The sequence below is a fragment of the Malassezia japonica genome, chromosome 3 (assembly GCF_029542785.1).
Source record: "Malassezia japonica chromosome 3, complete sequence".
Classification (NCBI taxonomy): domain Eukaryota; kingdom Fungi; phylum Basidiomycota; class Malasseziomycetes; order Malasseziales; family Malasseziaceae; genus Malassezia; species Malassezia japonica.
The window spans coordinates 554,853-570,213 of NC_083372.1; the positions used below are offsets into that span (position 1 = coordinate 554,853).

Consider the following 15,361-nt stretch of genomic DNA (forward strand, 5'->3'; position numbering starts at 1 on the left):
ACCTGGTAGAGACGCCCTTCCGGCGAGAAAGTTGTCGTCCTCGAATCGTACCTACGCGACATCTCACAAGAAAGCCTGGGCACGGCCGACGCAGCTAGACTACGCGGCCGTCGATCACTTCGGCTTGGAATTACGCACACGTGGCACTGGCGTGCAGCGCGACAAAAAAGCACGGGCGGTTTTCTTTCTGGGTCTTTCTATCCTCACACAATGAGCATTGGTAAACTGTACGGACAGCGCGAGTCGCCCCGCGTGCTTCGCACCGTCGCCGCGGCCAAGGTCAACGGCGTCGAGGTCGAGGTCGTGCCGACCTCGGCCCCTGCGGACACCCAGAAGCCCGAGTTCCGCGAAAAGTTCCCGCTCGGCAAGGTGCCTGCTTTCGAGGGCCCGGACGGCTTCCTGCTGACCGAGTCGCGCGCCATCTTTGCGTATGGTACGTTGAATGATGCGGTGTAGGCAAGAAAAGGATGCGTAATTTTCAGTTATCCCTGACTTAATCTACTGTGTCGAGGGTTGTGCGCCTAGCACGTCGTGGTATTTTTTCCTGATCCTTGCCCACCGCATCTTGCAGAGCATGCTGACCACACAGTCGCCCGCCTCTCGGACAACACCAAGCTGTACGGCTCGGACGCCAAGACCGCTGCCCAGGTCGACCAGTGGGTCCAGTTCACCGACGATGAGCTGACCAACCACGCCATTGGTCTCTTTGTCCTCTACAAGGGCTACATCCCGTACAGCAAGGCCGTGGACACTCACCACACCGAGGCCATCCACCGTGCTCTCGCTTACCTCGAGAAGTACCTCGCCGGCCAGACCTTTGTCGTCGGTCACCGCCTGACCGCGGCCGACCTGACCCTGGCCTCGACCCTCTTTACGCTCTTCACCGGCTTCCTGGGTGCCAGCTCGCGCGCCAAGTACCCCCACACCCAGCGCTACTACACCAACGTGGTGAACCAGCGCGCGGTGGGCGGCGCGATCCCCCTCGACGCCAAGTTCGCCGAGGAGGACGCCAAGTTTGTGCCCCCGAAGAAGGAGAAGCCCGCCAAGGCTGAGCAGCCCAAGGCTGCTGCTGCCCCTGCCGCGGCTGCCCCTGCCGGCAAAGACGAGGACGACGAGCCGAAGGCCGCTCCCCCGGCCAAGAACCCCCTCGATGCCCTGCCCAAGTCGTCGTTCGTCATGAACGACTGGAAGGTGTGCTACTCGAACAAGGACACCCGCTCGGAGGCCATCCCCTGGTTCCACGAGCACTTTGACAAGGAGGGCTGGAGTGTCTGGCGCTTCGACTTCAAGTACAACGACGAGCTCACTCAGGTGTTCATGAGCTCGAACCAGATCGGTGGCTTCTTCACCCGCCTCGAGGCTACCCGCAAGTACGTCATGGGTACTGCCGGTGTGTTTGGTACCGCCAACGACAGCGTCATTGCTGGTGTTGTCGTCCTCCGCGGCCAGGAGTGGGAGCCCGTGCTCGGCGTTGCGCCCGACATTGACAGCTACTCGGTCAACCGCCTCGACCTCGACAAGCCCGAGGACAAGAAGTTCTTTGAGGACATGCTTGCCTGGGAGGCCACCGTCGATGGCAAGGAGTGGGCCGACGGCAAGATCCTTAAGTAAGCTGCTTCGTAGTTCGTCGATCCGAGAAATCGACCCATTTTTTCCAATTGAACAAGTGGAGGCGGCCTCCTTGTCATGTCCACGGCGGAGCGCCGCAGCGAGGTCGTGGCAGAGGCGCCGCACGAGGAGGGGCGCGAGCTCACGATCCTCTATGCAACCGAGACAGGCAATGCCGAAGAGGTCGCCGAGCGCATTGCGCGCATTGCGTACCGGCGGCACATCCAGGTGCGCCTGTACAACATCGCCGACTATGACAAGGTACGTCGACGTGCTCATGTAGATGGAGTTGATCAACGAGACGCACGTCATCTTTGTCGTATCCACCACAGGCAACGGCGAATTTCCTGTATCCGCGCGTCCGTTCTGGCGCTTCCTCCTGCGCAGCACATTGCCGGGCGATATACTGTCGGACCTGGCCTTTGCGACGTTCGGACTGGGCGACTCGACCTACGCGCGCTTCTGCTGGGCCGCACGTATGCTGCACGCGCGGCTCAAACAGCTCGGCGCACACCCGTGGATGGACGAGGGCGAGGGAGACGACCAGCACTACTTGGGCTTTGACACCATCCTCCTGCCTTGGCTCGACGAGCTCAAAACGCGGCTCGACGAGGACATGCCGATGCCAGAGGGAATGCAGCCGATTCCCGACACGGAGCTGCTTCCTCCGCGCGTACGTTCCAAGGTCGAAAAAGAGGCGCCCGCCGCATTCCACGACCATGCCACGCTGCACGCGACGCTCGTCACGAACGAGCGCATGACGGCTGCGGAGCACTGGCAGGACGTGCGCCTGCTCGAGCTGGACCTCGACGAGAACGCCTCGCTGCCGGCCTACCGTGCAGGCGACGTCGTTGCACTCATGCCGGAAAATGACCCCGAGGAAGTGGAAAAGCTCCTCGAGCGCTTGGGATGGACCGACGTTGCCGACCAGCGCCTCTTGCTCACGAATACCGACCCTCGTACGTGGCGCTACTGATAACAGACCGCCCCCTTCCCCCTAATCTCGCTCATGAAAACGAGGACGGGAGTCTGACGCTCCGCCGTCTGCTCACCGCGCACCTCGACCCATTTTCTGTACCCCGCAAGAGTTTCTTTGAAGCGATCGCGCCTTTTTCGCCCGCGGACCACCGCGAGCGTGAGAAGCTCGAAGAATACCTCCAGCCCGGCGAGGGAACGGACGATATGTACGAGTACGCGCAGCGCGTACGCCGCTCAATGGCCGAAGTGTTGTACGAGTTTACGAGCGTTGCGCTGCCCGTGGAGCAAGTCATGAATGTCTTTCCGGTGCTCCGTGAGCGCCAATTTAGCATCGCGAGCGGCCCTACTGTACGTGCTCCGACTAACGCAGCTCTATCGTCGCCGTATCCAGCTTGCGATTGCGCTGGTCAAGTACAAAACGCGTCTGCAAAAGCCGCGCGAAGGCATCTGCAGTGCATGGATCACGCGCCTGGACACCGGCGTGCGTCTCCCCCTGCGCATCGTCCCTGGCACGCTGCTCGTCCCTGCGAACGCAGAGACACCTATAATTACGATCGGCCCTGGCACGGGCATTGCGCCTCTGCGTGCCATTGTGCAAGAACGCATCGCATCCACGCCCCCTGCACACGACAACCTGGTCATTATCGGCTGCCGCTACGCCGCGTGCGACTTTTTATTCAGAAACGAATGGGAGACACTCGCTGCGCGCGAGGCCCCGTCCGCTGCAAACGACGCCGACTCGGTCGCGGACGCGATCGAGCGGCTGCGTCTCTCGTCGACCCCCCTGATCGAGCTGCACGTCGCGGCGAGCCGCGACCAAGAAAACAAAATCTACGTGCAAGATGTGCTGCGCAAGCACGGCGAAAAGGTCTGGTCCATCCTGGGCCAGCGCCGCGGCATTGCCTACCTCTCTGGGTGCGTTTTCCTTCTGACAGCAGTTCGTCTGGCCGCATGCCCGAACAAGTCCGCCAGGCCATGCTCGACATTTTCCAAGAGCACGGAAAGATGGACGACGACCAGGCGGCACGATACCTCATGACACTCGAGGCCGAACACCGCTGGCAGGAAGAGTGCTGGTAAAACTCGGTAGGCAGAGTGATGGTATTCCATATAGCTGTCTATCCAGTTACTGGTTGTTCTGGAGCTTGGCGTAGTACGCGTCACCTGTGGTAAGCAAATCAAGCAAGTCAACATACGCTGCTGCACGCGGGGAACGTGCACGCCGTACCTGTGGTTAGCCGTTTTTTTTCTTTGCACGTACCAGAAGGCGAGGCCGAAGATGGTGCCACCGCCGAGGGCCATCGAGATGTCGAAGAAGAACTTCCTGCGGAGCTTGCCGGTGATAGGAGCAACAGATCCAACAGGCATTGTCTGGGTCAGCCGGCGCTACGTACCAAGGGTGGTGGATGATAAATGCAAACGTCGCCAGTCGGGCCGGCCTCGGCCGCTGCTATCACGTGACTATGTCGCGGCTCGTGCGAGGCGCGCCTCCATTTGGCGCTGCCGCGCCTCGGTCGTGTCCAAGCGGCGGGCGCCGCCTTGGGCGGTGAGGATCTCGACGCCGTTGTCGGTAATAAGCAGAGTCTCTTCGGCCGCAGCAGACAAGGCGCCGTCGACCGTAGCAATAGTCCAGTCGTCCGGCCATTCCATATCGCGCCAATCCGAGCCCAGGTTGACCATGGGCTCGATCGTAAAGATGTGGCCCGGCTGCATGATGCCGTGTGCCTTTTTGGTAGGGTGGTGGAAGACGGTAGGCGGTCCGTGAAACACGCGCCCAATGCCGTGTCCGGTATAGTTGCGCACGACCGCGCATCCGTTGCGCTCTGCAATCGGGGCAATCACATGGCCAATCTCGGCGTAGGGCATGCCCGGCCCACAAATTTGGATCGCGGCATCGAGGCACTCGCGTGCGGTGCGGATGACACGCATCAGCGACTCGTCCTTGGCCGCCTTTTCGCCCACCGGATAAGTCGCGTTCAGGTCGCCGTGGAATCCATTGTGGAAGAGCGTCACGTCAATGTTGAGCAGGTCGCCGTCCTTGAGCGGCCGCTGGTCGGGGATGCCGTGGCAGATCACCTCGTTCACCGAGGTGCAGACGCTCTTGGGGTAGCCGTGGTAGCCGAGCGGCGAGGGGTAGCAGTTGCGTTGGATCGCTGCATTCACAAGGATCTTGTCGAGCTCATCAGTGGTGATACCCGGCCGGATATTTGCCGCGACTTCCTCCAATGCCTCGCGCGCGAGCTTCGCGGCAAGGCGCACGCCCGCCTGCTCCTCGATCGAGTTCACCTTGATTTTGCGCGAGGTAAAGAGCTGCCGTTAGTGGGGCGACGTACCGCTTCGCGACCATAGTTCGGGCGCTTGATCGACGGCGGAATCTTGGTCTTGGGACTCAGGGGGTACGCGGCCACGACCCCGCCCGAGTAGCGGAAGCCGCGCACCTTTTCAAACGGATCAAAAATTCCGCTCATCGCTTGCGCCGTGTGGAGGAAGAGCGGTAGATGTCAGCCTTCCGTGCAGCCCAGCGCTTGGTGTGGGGCAGCGGTTGGATGAGCGGAGTACGGAGTATGCATACCGCACCTGTGCGCACCTTTGATAACGTTGCGTCCTATCGGACCTGGCGCGACGAGTCGCTGCGTCAGCGCCAGACGGTCGGCTTTGTGCCGACGATGGGCGCGCTGCACGAAGGCCACCTCGGCCTCGTCGATGCGTCGCTCGCTGAGAACGAAATGACGGTCGTGTCGATCTTTGTGAATCCTGCGCAGTTTGCGCCGCACGAGGACCTGTCAAGCTACCCCCGCACGCTCGAGGGCGACCTCGAAAAGCTCCACGCCCGGCAGCAGAAAGCCAACGCGGACGGGCGCCTGGTCGTCCTGCTGCCGACCGTCAAGGACATGTACCCCCACGGCTTCACACAGGAAGTCGCGAAGCAGATCGGAGCTTTTGTCGAGGTCAAAGGGCTCTCGCACCAGATGGAGGGTACGACGCGCCCCACCTTTTTCCGCGGCGTCGCGACGGTCGTCACGAAGCTCTTCAACATTGTCATGGTACGCCTCTATGCTCACACAGCCCGACCGCGCGTACTTTGGGCAGAAGGATATCCAGCAGGCCATGGTGCTGCGTCGCCTCGTCGACGACCTCCTGTTCCGCTACCCCCTCGGGCGCCAGAATGTCCGCGTGCTCCCCACCGAGCGCGACCCAGCGGACCAGGTCGCGCTGAGCAGCCGCAATGCGTATCTGGACACGGAGGGCCGCGGCGCGGCCCCCCTCCTGTACCAGGCTCTGTCGCACGGCCAGCGCACCTGGGAAGCGCTCCTCACGCAAGACGTCCCGGCCTCGGAGCGCATCGAAGCGACGCTCGCCGCGGTGCGCCACACGGTCGACCAAGGCGCCGCGGCGCTCGCCGCGCAGACTCCTGCAGAGGCCAAGCGTGCCAAGGTCGCGCTCGACTACGTGTGCCTGAACGACCCTGCGACACTCGAGGAGCTGACGTCGGACGCGGGCACCGGCGCGATCCTCAGTGGTGCGCTTTGGGTGCACAACGACGCAAAAGACGCCAAGCCCGCGACGCGTATTATTGACAATCTGCTTTTGGGCTTCTCGCTAGACTAGTAGAATACAAAGGCTACTTAGCAGGTGCATGCATCCTCGCGTGCCTGGGGCGCACTGTTCAGCTGCACCGGCGCGCTGCCTGCAGGACGCTGCTGCGCGGCGCCGGCACCCGTGGCCGGGCGCTTGGCGGCGCCCATGCCACGCTCCAGCGGGAGCTTCTTGGCGACAGCCTCAAAGAGCTCTGTGATGTTTGTGGGGGTCTTGGCCGAGGTCTCCATAAACATCAGCCCCTCGGCCTCGGCGTACTTGGCGCCGTCCTCGGTGGAGATGACGCGGCGCCCATCGGCCAAGTCGAGCTTGTTGCCGACCAAGGCGATGGTGATGTTCGCATCCGCGTGCCGCTGCAGCTCGCGGATCCAGCTCTTGGCGTTCTCGAGCGAGTCCTCCTCGGTGATATCGTACACCACAATGGCGCAGTGCGCATTGCGATAGTACATCGGCGCAAGCGACTTGTACCGCTCCTGTCCGGCAGTGTCCCTGCGTAAGCGGCGCGACGTACCAGATCTCGAGCTTGACCGTCGTATCGTCGTCGCGGCGCACCGTCTGCGTCAGGAACGCAGCGCCGATGGTGCTCTCGCGGAAATCATCAAACTGGTCCTTGACAAAGCGCAGCGCAATGCTGCATTAGCCTCCACGGACTGAATCGCTTACCTGGACTTGCCAACAGACGACTCGCCTAGCAGCACTAGCTTAAAGCTCACAACTCCGCTCATCGCAGCAAGGGGCGAGCGGCAAGGGCGCAAAGCCCGCGTAATTCCCCGACCGTTCTTTGTTGCGCTTCGCGTGGAGAAAGCCTTCCGGTCAGCATCGTTGTAGAGCAGTCTCCTTTGTCTTGGAGAGCATGAAGCGGCATCATCCTTACGGAGGGTACGAGGGCGCTCCAGGCGGCCGCGGTGGTCGCCGCGGTGGGCCGGGGAGCGGCCGCCATCTGCCTCGCGGACGCGCGGCCGCGGCGGCAGCGGCCGCGGCCGCGGCGGATCCGCGTGCGAACTACGCGCCGTACGGCGCCCCCGATCCTGTCAGTTATCCCCCATGGCCTGGCATGCCTTTTCCTCCGATGGGCGGCGGTCAGTTTGGCATGCCAGACTACCCTCCGTTTCCGATGCCTGCCTATCCTTCAGGTGCGTACTGACACTAATGTAGAAATGGGTCAGCCTATGTATGGTAATATGCCACCTATGCCTTGGGGCATGCCGTTCGGTATGCCCATGCCCGGCTCGCCGTACAACGGCACGCCGCCGTACAACGGCACGCCGCCGTATGGGGCGTCCCCGCCCGGCGACCGGCGCCGCCCGGACCGGCGCGGGGGCCGCGGCCGGCGCACGCCCGCGCATCCGCGCCCGTCCAAGAGTGTCTATCAGCCGGACCCCAACGCGGACCGGCCTGAAGATAGCAAGCCGTGCCGCACCCTGTTTGTGCGCAACGTGGCTTTTGAGGTGAATGTTGACCAGTTCCGAGAGGAGTTTGCCGAGTTTGGGGCGATCAAGACATGGTTTGATTTGATCCAGCGTCGTGGTTTGCTGTTTGTCACCTACTTTGATACGCGCGCGGCAGAGCGCGCCAAGGAGTACATGAATCAGCGCAAGATGTACGGGCGTATCCTGGATGTACACTACAGTCTTCCCAAAGAAGAAGATCAGCAGCAGCACTGCGACCGCGAAAAGAACCAGGGGACCCTTTTTGTTTTGGTACGCAATGCCACCGAGCCCATCACGGACGAGGCGATGCGTACCCACTTTAGTCCCTTTGGCGAGATCCGCGAGATCCGGACGTACAAAGACAAGGCCAATACGCGCTTCATTGAGTACTGGGACAGTCGCGCGTGCGTCGCGGCGCACGACCAGCTGAATCAGACGCCGTTCCTGGGGGGCGAGCTGCAGCTGAAATTCGCTTGGGACTTGGCTACCGTCTCGCTCGTGACCGACGCGAGGAACCGCAGCGAGGCCAAGGCCGCGGCCGAGGCGCGCGCGCGCGACGGCACTGCGGAGCCTGCGCCCCTGCCTGGTTCACCATGGTCGGCGAGTGGCGCAAGCCCCTCTACGCAACATGCTCAGCCTGTACCACCCCCTGCCGAGGAGCGGCTGGAACAGGCTCAGAAAGTGCAGCAGGTACGTATTCACTCTATGATTCCTAACGCCAGCTCCTTGCTTCCTTACAGGCCAGTCAACAACCACCTGCTCGCGACCCTGCACCGCCTCCCTCCCAGACGCCAGCGAGCGAGCAAGCGCCGATCGAAGCGCAACCTGCGCTCTCTGACGCAATACCTATTCCTGGGGACAAGGACCCTGGAGGTTATGCCGAAAAAGATGACACGTGTCAATCATCGACCCTTTCTCCCACGGCCGTTGCTGAGCTCTTGCGTCAAGCCGGCGGTGCAGATTAACCTACCATTCCATAGCGTCTTCCCTGCGCAAGAACGCCACCCCGATACCCCGATTCGGTATGGTACGAAATTGTTTGTCAATCTTGCATTCATCTTCGTTAATTGTGCATGTCTCATATGCAGGGACCTTGGCTACGGAGCGCCACATACGACGAGTTCCTTCGCTCTTCTGCACAGTTATCCCGAGAAATTCAAATAAAATTCTGACCAATGAAATCGGATTTTATTATGCGCGCATCCGGTCTTCAGGGTCCTCAACGTCATCGAGCTTTATAGCCGGGTGGCTCAAGATTTGCGTGTTTCAAGAGTCCGCACTTTAGTTCTTGGTATATCGTTGTTACCAAGTGCGATTTCGCACCCACCAGTTGCTGCTTCGAAATCCACTCAGCGAAATTGCGCATGCCAGCAGAGCTTGAATAATACAGACTTGATGAGCGTGACGACTTCCACGACCGTAAGCGAGTCGTCGGAGGCAGGCGGCGATAGCTCGGGCTCTCGGCCAGCCAAGCTGAAGTGGACGGAAGATGAGACGCAAGCCCTGGTTGAGGGCTGCAATAAACATGGCGTTGGAAGCTGGACCCAAATCCTCTCCGACGCTGAGCTTATGCCTCGTTTTTCTGACAGAACACCAGGCGATCTAAAGGATCGTTTTCGTACATATTTCCCGGACTCTTATCATGAGATGTATCCCAATGCAAAAACGCATTGGGGCAATCAATCACGCGGCAAGGCCCCTGACGGACGGAGCATTTTTGAAAAGGGAAAAGTGAAGGAACGACGTCCATTCACTGAGGAAGAAGATCGCGCATTACTGCGCGGCTACAAGTTGTACGGGTCGCACTGGGCGTTGATTGCCCGTGATCCGGCCTTTAAAAACCAGCGGCGCTCGACAGACGTTCGTGATCGCTTCCGCAATGCCTTTCCGGAAGAATATGCGCGCGCCGGCTACAAGCCTCGCAGCAAGGCCAAGAGCAAGAATGCGGCCAAGAACAAGGCGGCAGCTCAAGCCAAAGAAGCGGCAGCGGTATCTACAACGGTAACTGCTCCACAGAACTTTTCCGGACCCCCCCATGTACAGCATCAGACCCAGACCCAGAATGGCGTGCCTGTATCGGGGGCGTATACGTCGATGCAGACGGCATCCAACGGGTCATCTGCCCACGTCGATTGGCAAACATACGGAACGCCGATCAATGCGGACTATGGATTTCCTTACAGCCAGGCACTGCTTAGTCCTGTCATGCTCCAGGCTCGGTCTGATTCAGCCGTGCCGTTTGATCGCGCAAACATTATGGAATGGTTCGACCCCAACTCGCATCCAGGCCAAGTGCTAAATCGGACAACCGCACCGGAAGTGCCCCGCGACTCATTAGCCCCACCTTCGCCTCGAAATCGGGCACCGAGTGCAGGTATTTGGCCGAGCGGACAGCAGCGGACGCGTTCCGCTACGTACGGCGACCTTCCTTCCAACTCGTTCCCAATGCTGGGCGGGCGTGATGAGCCCGAGTTTTCTTCGGTGGACCGCGCGTGGGATGTCACCGCACAGGACTATCCCATGGGCCGTGGTTCGGAGTTGAACAACGTCTCGTTATTCCCACCTTTGCAGACCAGCATGCCCCCGCTATCCCAAGACTACTACCTCTCCCATGCTCCTTCTACGACTACGGAGAGCAGTCAGTCTCACTTTCACCCCGTGGGCGGCGGCCTAATGAGTTCTCTCTCTGCTCCCGCAGCGCTTCCTTCGTCTCCTGCTGTTGATCATTCGGACATGACCAAGATGGCAGCTCGCATGCAAGCACCGATCACTACGCCGATGTCGACGATGAGCAAGTCTGTTTCAGAAACTGCTTCGACCTCATCTGTCCAGAACGAAGCCAACATGATTTTGGGGATGGGACTGTCGGAAATGAATGGTCTTAATCCTAATCCGCTCTTTGGCTCGTCGTCCCTCGAGGGGGGTACGCTTCCTTCCTCGGGCCTCGATCAGGGCGTGCTCACTGCGCCCTTTTCGAAATCAGTTTCGCCCTTTCTGACACAGGGGCCGAATGACCCAAGTGCAACGTTTGGCTCCATGTCCATGGACAAGTCGAACTCGCTCCCACTTTCTACGTCCTCCGCTTGGGACCCATCCGCATCGCGCTCTCGCAGGGACAACACACAGCCTCGTTCTACGCCATCGCAATAAGGTCTTGCCTTAAGGTCTTGCCTTGAATTTATTTACGCCAGTTCCTCTGATACACGAACATAGAGGCAGCAGGGCCAATGTATCATATACATACTAATCGGTTGGCTGTAATGTGGCAATGCGGCGTGCGCGCATCTCGTCTATGCCCATGGCTTCGTTCTCGGCGTATGGATCGCCAGGGATATGCTCCTGAAACAGGCATGCAAGCAGGTCATCCGTCGAGCCCATCAAGTCGCCACGGCGCGCCTCGCGCGAAACGTCGCCGTCGACGTGCTCGAGATGCTGTGCCTGGAGCGCGGCACTATCCATAGCGTCAGCCGCATTCGCATCCGCATCCCGCGCGACGTACAGACACTGGGCACGGGAAGTGGCCAGTGCTACAATGCGTTGCTCGACCGTATCGTTGACCATGTAACAGTACACATTCGTTGCGCGCGTCTGACCAATGCGATGCACTCGCCCGATCGCCTGGAGTTCCAAGGCATGATTCATCAAGGGTTCGAGGAGGAAGAGGTGTGTCGCTGCGAGCAGATTCAGCCCTGCCGACTGCACCTCGCTGTGCAGCAATAAGATATTGATGTGCGGCGAGTGCTGAAAAGTCTCGACAGTCGCTCCCACTTTTTTGCTTCCCCCACCTTCCAGCCGGGCATACTGCAAGCCATTCGCACGCAGCGACTCAGCTACCAGGTCGAGGCCTCGCGAAAAGGAGGAGAATACCAAGCTTTTTTCGCCGGTCGTGCGGTGCAGATGTACGAGGTGCTTGGCAAGGAGATCAAGCTTGCTGCCGTACCGTCCTTCCGAGGCAGTCCGCTCAATCGCGGAACGCAGGGTATCGGGAAGCACACGGTAGGCTTGGGATGCGGAGGGCGCGTGCCCTCCTTCGCTTTCGCCTTGGGGAACAGAGGAGCGATAGACGACACGGTGCACGTCGTTCAGCGCGAGTTTCGTCTTGCACATCGGACACGTGCGCTTGCCTTGCTTCATCCACGCGTAGAAGCACGACTGGCAGCAGAGATGACCGCAGGCATTGGTCAGGATACCCGTGTCGATGAGGTTTGTGCAAATAAAGCAACGCCGCGCCTCGTCGTCGGCACTGCCGCCTTGGATCTGCTCGAGGTGGACCAGGTAGCGAATGCGGCCTTCGACGGCGCCGATACGCTGCCGCCACGCACGCTCCTGAGCCAAGGCAGCGAGGAGGCTCGGCACCGCGCCGTCAGGCATCTCGGGGTCCTGGACTTGGTCCGAGAGCTCCTGCATTTGCTTAAAGTAGAGACTGCGTGCATTGAAACACGCTTGAAAGGCACCTTGCTCTTTGCGCAGACGCTCCACTGCCTGCATCTGCGTACGCAGAATCTCTTGCAGAGTCGCATGCGCCGAAGCAAGCAGGTGCGATTCATCAGCGCGCGTCGACAACTCTCGCAGCTCGCGCAGACGCGCTACAAGCTCGCTCAGCGGCGGCTCGCCATGCAAGGCAACCTGATTACGTGCCGCATCGAGGCGCTGGAAGTGCGCCAGCTGCAGCTTTTGCGCTTCTCGCTGCGCGCTTTCCTCCTCCTCCTCCTCTGTAGCACCAAAAAGACGCGTCTTGACCACGCGCAGCGCACGGTCCAACTCGACAAAGAGCTGCGGCCGAGCCGTCGCACCGAGTGCGATGCGGCCGCTAAGCAGCTCGTCGCGCTGTGCCAAGAGCGGCCTGTACATTTCCAGGAGCGTCTCCGCCTCGATTTGTGCGTCGAGGTTCTCGGCGTAGACGTCGTCATTTTCGCGCTCCTTGTCCACTTCGCGGTTGACGGGTTTGGAGAGGCGCGTGATGATTTGGTTGCGCCAGTCGACGATCAGTGCCGCGTGCGCACGCAGCATCTTGAGCCGCGCCTGGACCATGTCCAGCACGCTGCGGCCCGCAAGGGTATGGATGGTGATGCGAGGCGAAAGCTCATCGAGTGGCGTTGTGCGCTGCCGCTGCATGGTGCGTACACACTGCTCGACCGATTCGCGCGCATCGGCCAAGAGGCGTTGGCGCGTGGCCTCGGCGGCTGCGTACGCCGCGTCTTCTTTTTCGCGAAGGCCCGTCTCTTCTTTCTTGACGGTGACGGCACCTTCTGCCTTGGCATCGGGCGCCTCGCTGCTTCCCTGCTGCGCTTCGCCCATTTGGTAAAAGCAGTGCCCAGAGAACTGGTAGATACGATGCAGGATCTGCAGCCAATGGCGCATGCGGTTGCGGAGCGCACCGAGGTGCTGCTGGCGCGCACGCAGCTTGTCGTACGGCGCATCCGGTGCGGCCGACCACGGCGTGTCGCTGTGCTTGTGTGCACGCTCGTACGCCGCTTCTGCAGCGAGTTCCGCCTCGGTGAACTGGTACAAGGGCCCCTGCGCATGCGCTGCGTCCATTTCCTTCTCGAGCTTGGCCAGCTGGTCATTGACTTCTGGGAGAAGCAGCTCGAGCTGGTGCTGAGCGAGGGCGAGGCGGTCGCGTGTCGCGAGCGACTCGAGCAAGGCAATCTCGTCCGGGTGCGTCGTCACGGCTGCTGTGCGCAGGTCTTCCACCGGCGCAAAGAGCAGAATGGCCGCGCGGTAGATGCGCTTAAGCACAAAATTGTGGCGGAGCGTCAGCAGCTCGCTCCGTGCGCCATCGAGCATCATTGTAAGCACATGGTCGATGCTGCGCAGATTTACGAGGCCGTGCGTCGCGCCAGACTCGCCACCCAGCATGTGGCCAGCGCGCAGTGCAACGTGCGGATGCGTGCATGCTTGCCGCAGGCGGAGGAGCTGCGTCCGCAGCGCCCCCGTGTCGAGTTGCCACGTCTCGGAGCGCGGCGCGCCATCCTCCGTAATGTCGAGCGCCTCGAGCGCCTCGCGGTATACGTCGCGGTAAAAGGCCGATTCGGTGTAGGTGAACTCGACCGGGATGAGACTGCGGCGCTGCGGCGGCAGCACCATTTCGTGGGCGACGTCCGCCTTGGTGTGGCGGATGCCGACCCATTCGAGTACGCGCGCGAGGTGCGGCGCAAGCGCCGGCGACAGGATGCGTTGCCACTCTTTGGTGGGCGATGCGGACCGGATCAAGCCCATGAACCAAAGACAGGTGCGGAGGTCGTCGAGGCGGCGCACCGGCGTGCCGGACACGGCGATGCTTGCCTCACGGCGGACCATGGCAATGGTCTTGGCCGCGTTGCCACCCACGAGCTGGACCTCGTCCATGACAACGCGCCAGAACGCGAGCTGGACGAGTTGGCTGCGTGGCCGGTCGTAGCGTGCCGGCCGTCGTAACGACCGCACGGGCGCCTTGGTCGACACAGCGAGCTCCTTGGCGAGCGTCTCGAACGAGATGACGACCACGTCTAGCTCCTTCGCCCACTCGGTCCACGACGTGTGGCCCGCGCGGCGTACGTCGCTCTCGGCCTGCTTGTGTCCGAGGAAGGAGTAGGTACGTAGCGACGGCGCATGTGCCGCGAGCTCGTCGAGCCATTGACGCCGCAGCGTCTCGGGTGCAACAATGAGCGTGGTGCCGACCGGCTGCACCATCACCTCGTTTGCCACATCGTAGAACGGCTCCAAGGCATTGCGGTGAGGCGCCGGCCGTTCCAGCAGCAGCGCCAGGATCTCGACCGTCTTGCCCAGGCCCATCTCCTCCGACAGCATGGCGCTACATACGTCGTGCGATGCGAAATCCTGCGATAGCGTCAGCACGCCAGTGAGGACGTGAAAGTAGAGCGGCGTCGGGGCATCGACGTGCATCCACCATGGCCCGAGGCCTTGCAATAGCTTGCGGTCGCCCGGCGCCGCTTCGCGCTCGAGCAGGAATGCGACCGACCGCTTTTGGAAGGGAAGGAGGTGTGCGTGCAATGCGCGGGGCTGTGGCGCTTCCGGCATGCGTGTCGCCTCGTCCAGCTCGCGGCGGCAGAGGCTGGCATAGACGAGGTCTGCGTCGCTAGGCTGCGGCGCCGCCGTCTGCGCATGCTTCAAGCCATTGATTGCCGTGACGACCGCGAGCAGGCGATCTGTCGTATCCGGCGCGTGCGGGCGCCCCAGGACTGCCTCTGGAAGCGACACGTCGAGTGTGAGCGAAAATCGCCCAGCGTCCGTCCACTCGATCCACGCACAGACTGTGACCATTTCGGTGCGCTCCAGTTCGAGCAGCTGCACGATCCATGCCGAGAGCGGCGCATGGCTCTCTGTGCGTGCCAACGGGAGCGTAAGCAGGCGCGTCTCGTGCACCATGACGTCGACCAATGCGGCGTGCTGGGGCGATACCAGCGTGCCTGGCAGCATGCGCGACTGCCATTCGTCTGCTGTCCGCAACTGGACGTAGCTGCTATATCCCTCGAGGCCTGCCGCGTCGCGCGCGCTGTCGCTGGCCTGTGCGTCGTCGATCAGGCGTTCTTCTTCGGGCGCAAGGCCGGTGCACGTACCCTGCGCGGCGACCTGCACCAAGCCCGTGCCGTGTGCAACTGCGCCATGGGGCCGCTTGGTGATGCGCGGCGCCTCCAGCGCGAGGCGCGTAGCGAGCGCCTCGCCGCCGACCGCGACGCGCACCGACGCGTGGCGCATCAGGACAAGGTGTCGATCGGCACGTGACATCGGGCGGGCGCGGACGGTTC

At 61.5% G+C, this 15,361-nt stretch overlaps 7 protein-coding genes across 7 annotated transcripts; 4 read left to right on the forward strand and 3 right to left on the reverse strand.

Annotated features, from left to right (window-relative positions):
- Positions 1-210: 210 nt before the first annotated feature.
- On the forward strand, positions 211-1,611 carry MJAP1_002144 (uncharacterized protein; the record flags this gene model as incomplete). The annotated part of the gene is made up of 2 exons (XM_060266088.1): positions 211-433; positions 590-1,611. The coding sequence occupies 2 exons, from the start codon at positions 211-213 to the stop codon at positions 1,609-1,611; spliced, it is 1,245 nt and encodes a 414-aa protein (XP_060122071.1).
- Positions 1,612-1,686: 75 nt separating this feature from the next.
- TAH18_1 (NAPDH-dependent diflavin reductase) lies at positions 1,687-3,666 on the forward strand (the record flags this gene model as incomplete). Its single annotated transcript, XM_060266089.1, has 5 exons — positions 1,687-1,869; positions 1,892-2,567; positions 2,591-2,934; positions 2,957-3,501; positions 3,522-3,666. 5 exons carry the CDS (start codon positions 1,687-1,689, stop codon positions 3,664-3,666), a joined length of 1,893 nt encoding a protein of 630 aa, XP_060122072.1.
- Positions 3,667-4,047: 381 nt separating this feature from the next.
- fma1 (methionyl aminopeptidase) lies at positions 4,048-5,054 on the reverse strand (the record flags this gene model as incomplete). Its single annotated transcript, XM_060266090.1, has 2 exons — positions 4,048-4,896; positions 4,920-5,054. The coding sequence occupies 2 exons, from the start codon at positions 5,052-5,054 to the stop codon at positions 4,048-4,050; spliced, it is 984 nt and encodes a 327-aa protein (XP_060122073.1).
- A 96-nt stretch (positions 5,055-5,150) lies between these two features.
- Positions 5,151-6,195, forward strand: pan6 (pantoate--beta-alanine ligase (AMP-forming); the record flags this gene model as incomplete). The annotated part of the gene is made up of 2 exons (XM_060266091.1): positions 5,151-5,630; positions 5,653-6,195. The coding sequence occupies 2 exons, from the start codon at positions 5,151-5,153 to the stop codon at positions 6,193-6,195; spliced, it is 1,023 nt and encodes a 340-aa protein (XP_060122074.1).
- Positions 6,196-6,212: 17 nt separating this feature from the next.
- On the reverse strand, positions 6,213-6,908 carry YPT52 (GTP-binding protein of the rab/ypt; the record flags this gene model as incomplete). The annotated part of the gene is made up of 3 exons (XM_060266092.1): positions 6,213-6,672; positions 6,695-6,814; positions 6,847-6,908. The coding sequence occupies 3 exons, from the start codon at positions 6,906-6,908 to the stop codon at positions 6,213-6,215; spliced, it is 642 nt and encodes a 213-aa protein (XP_060122075.1).
- A 456-nt stretch (positions 6,909-7,364) lies between these two features.
- On the forward strand, positions 7,365-9,219 carry MJAP1_002149 (uncharacterized protein; the record flags this gene model as incomplete). Its single annotated transcript, XM_060266093.1, has 2 exons — positions 7,365-8,199; positions 9,203-9,219. The coding sequence occupies 2 exons, from the start codon at positions 7,365-7,367 to the stop codon at positions 9,217-9,219; spliced, it is 852 nt and encodes a 283-aa protein (XP_060122076.1).
- A 1,637-nt stretch (positions 9,220-10,856) lies between these two features.
- On the reverse strand, positions 10,857-15,311 carry MJAP1_002150 (RING-type E3 ubiquitin transferase; the record flags this gene model as incomplete). Its single annotated transcript, XM_060266094.1, has 1 exon — positions 10,857-15,311. The coding sequence occupies one exon, from the start codon at positions 15,309-15,311 to the stop codon at positions 10,857-10,859; it is 4,455 nt and encodes a 1,484-aa protein (XP_060122077.1).
- Between the last annotated feature and the right edge of the window lie 50 nt (positions 15,312-15,361).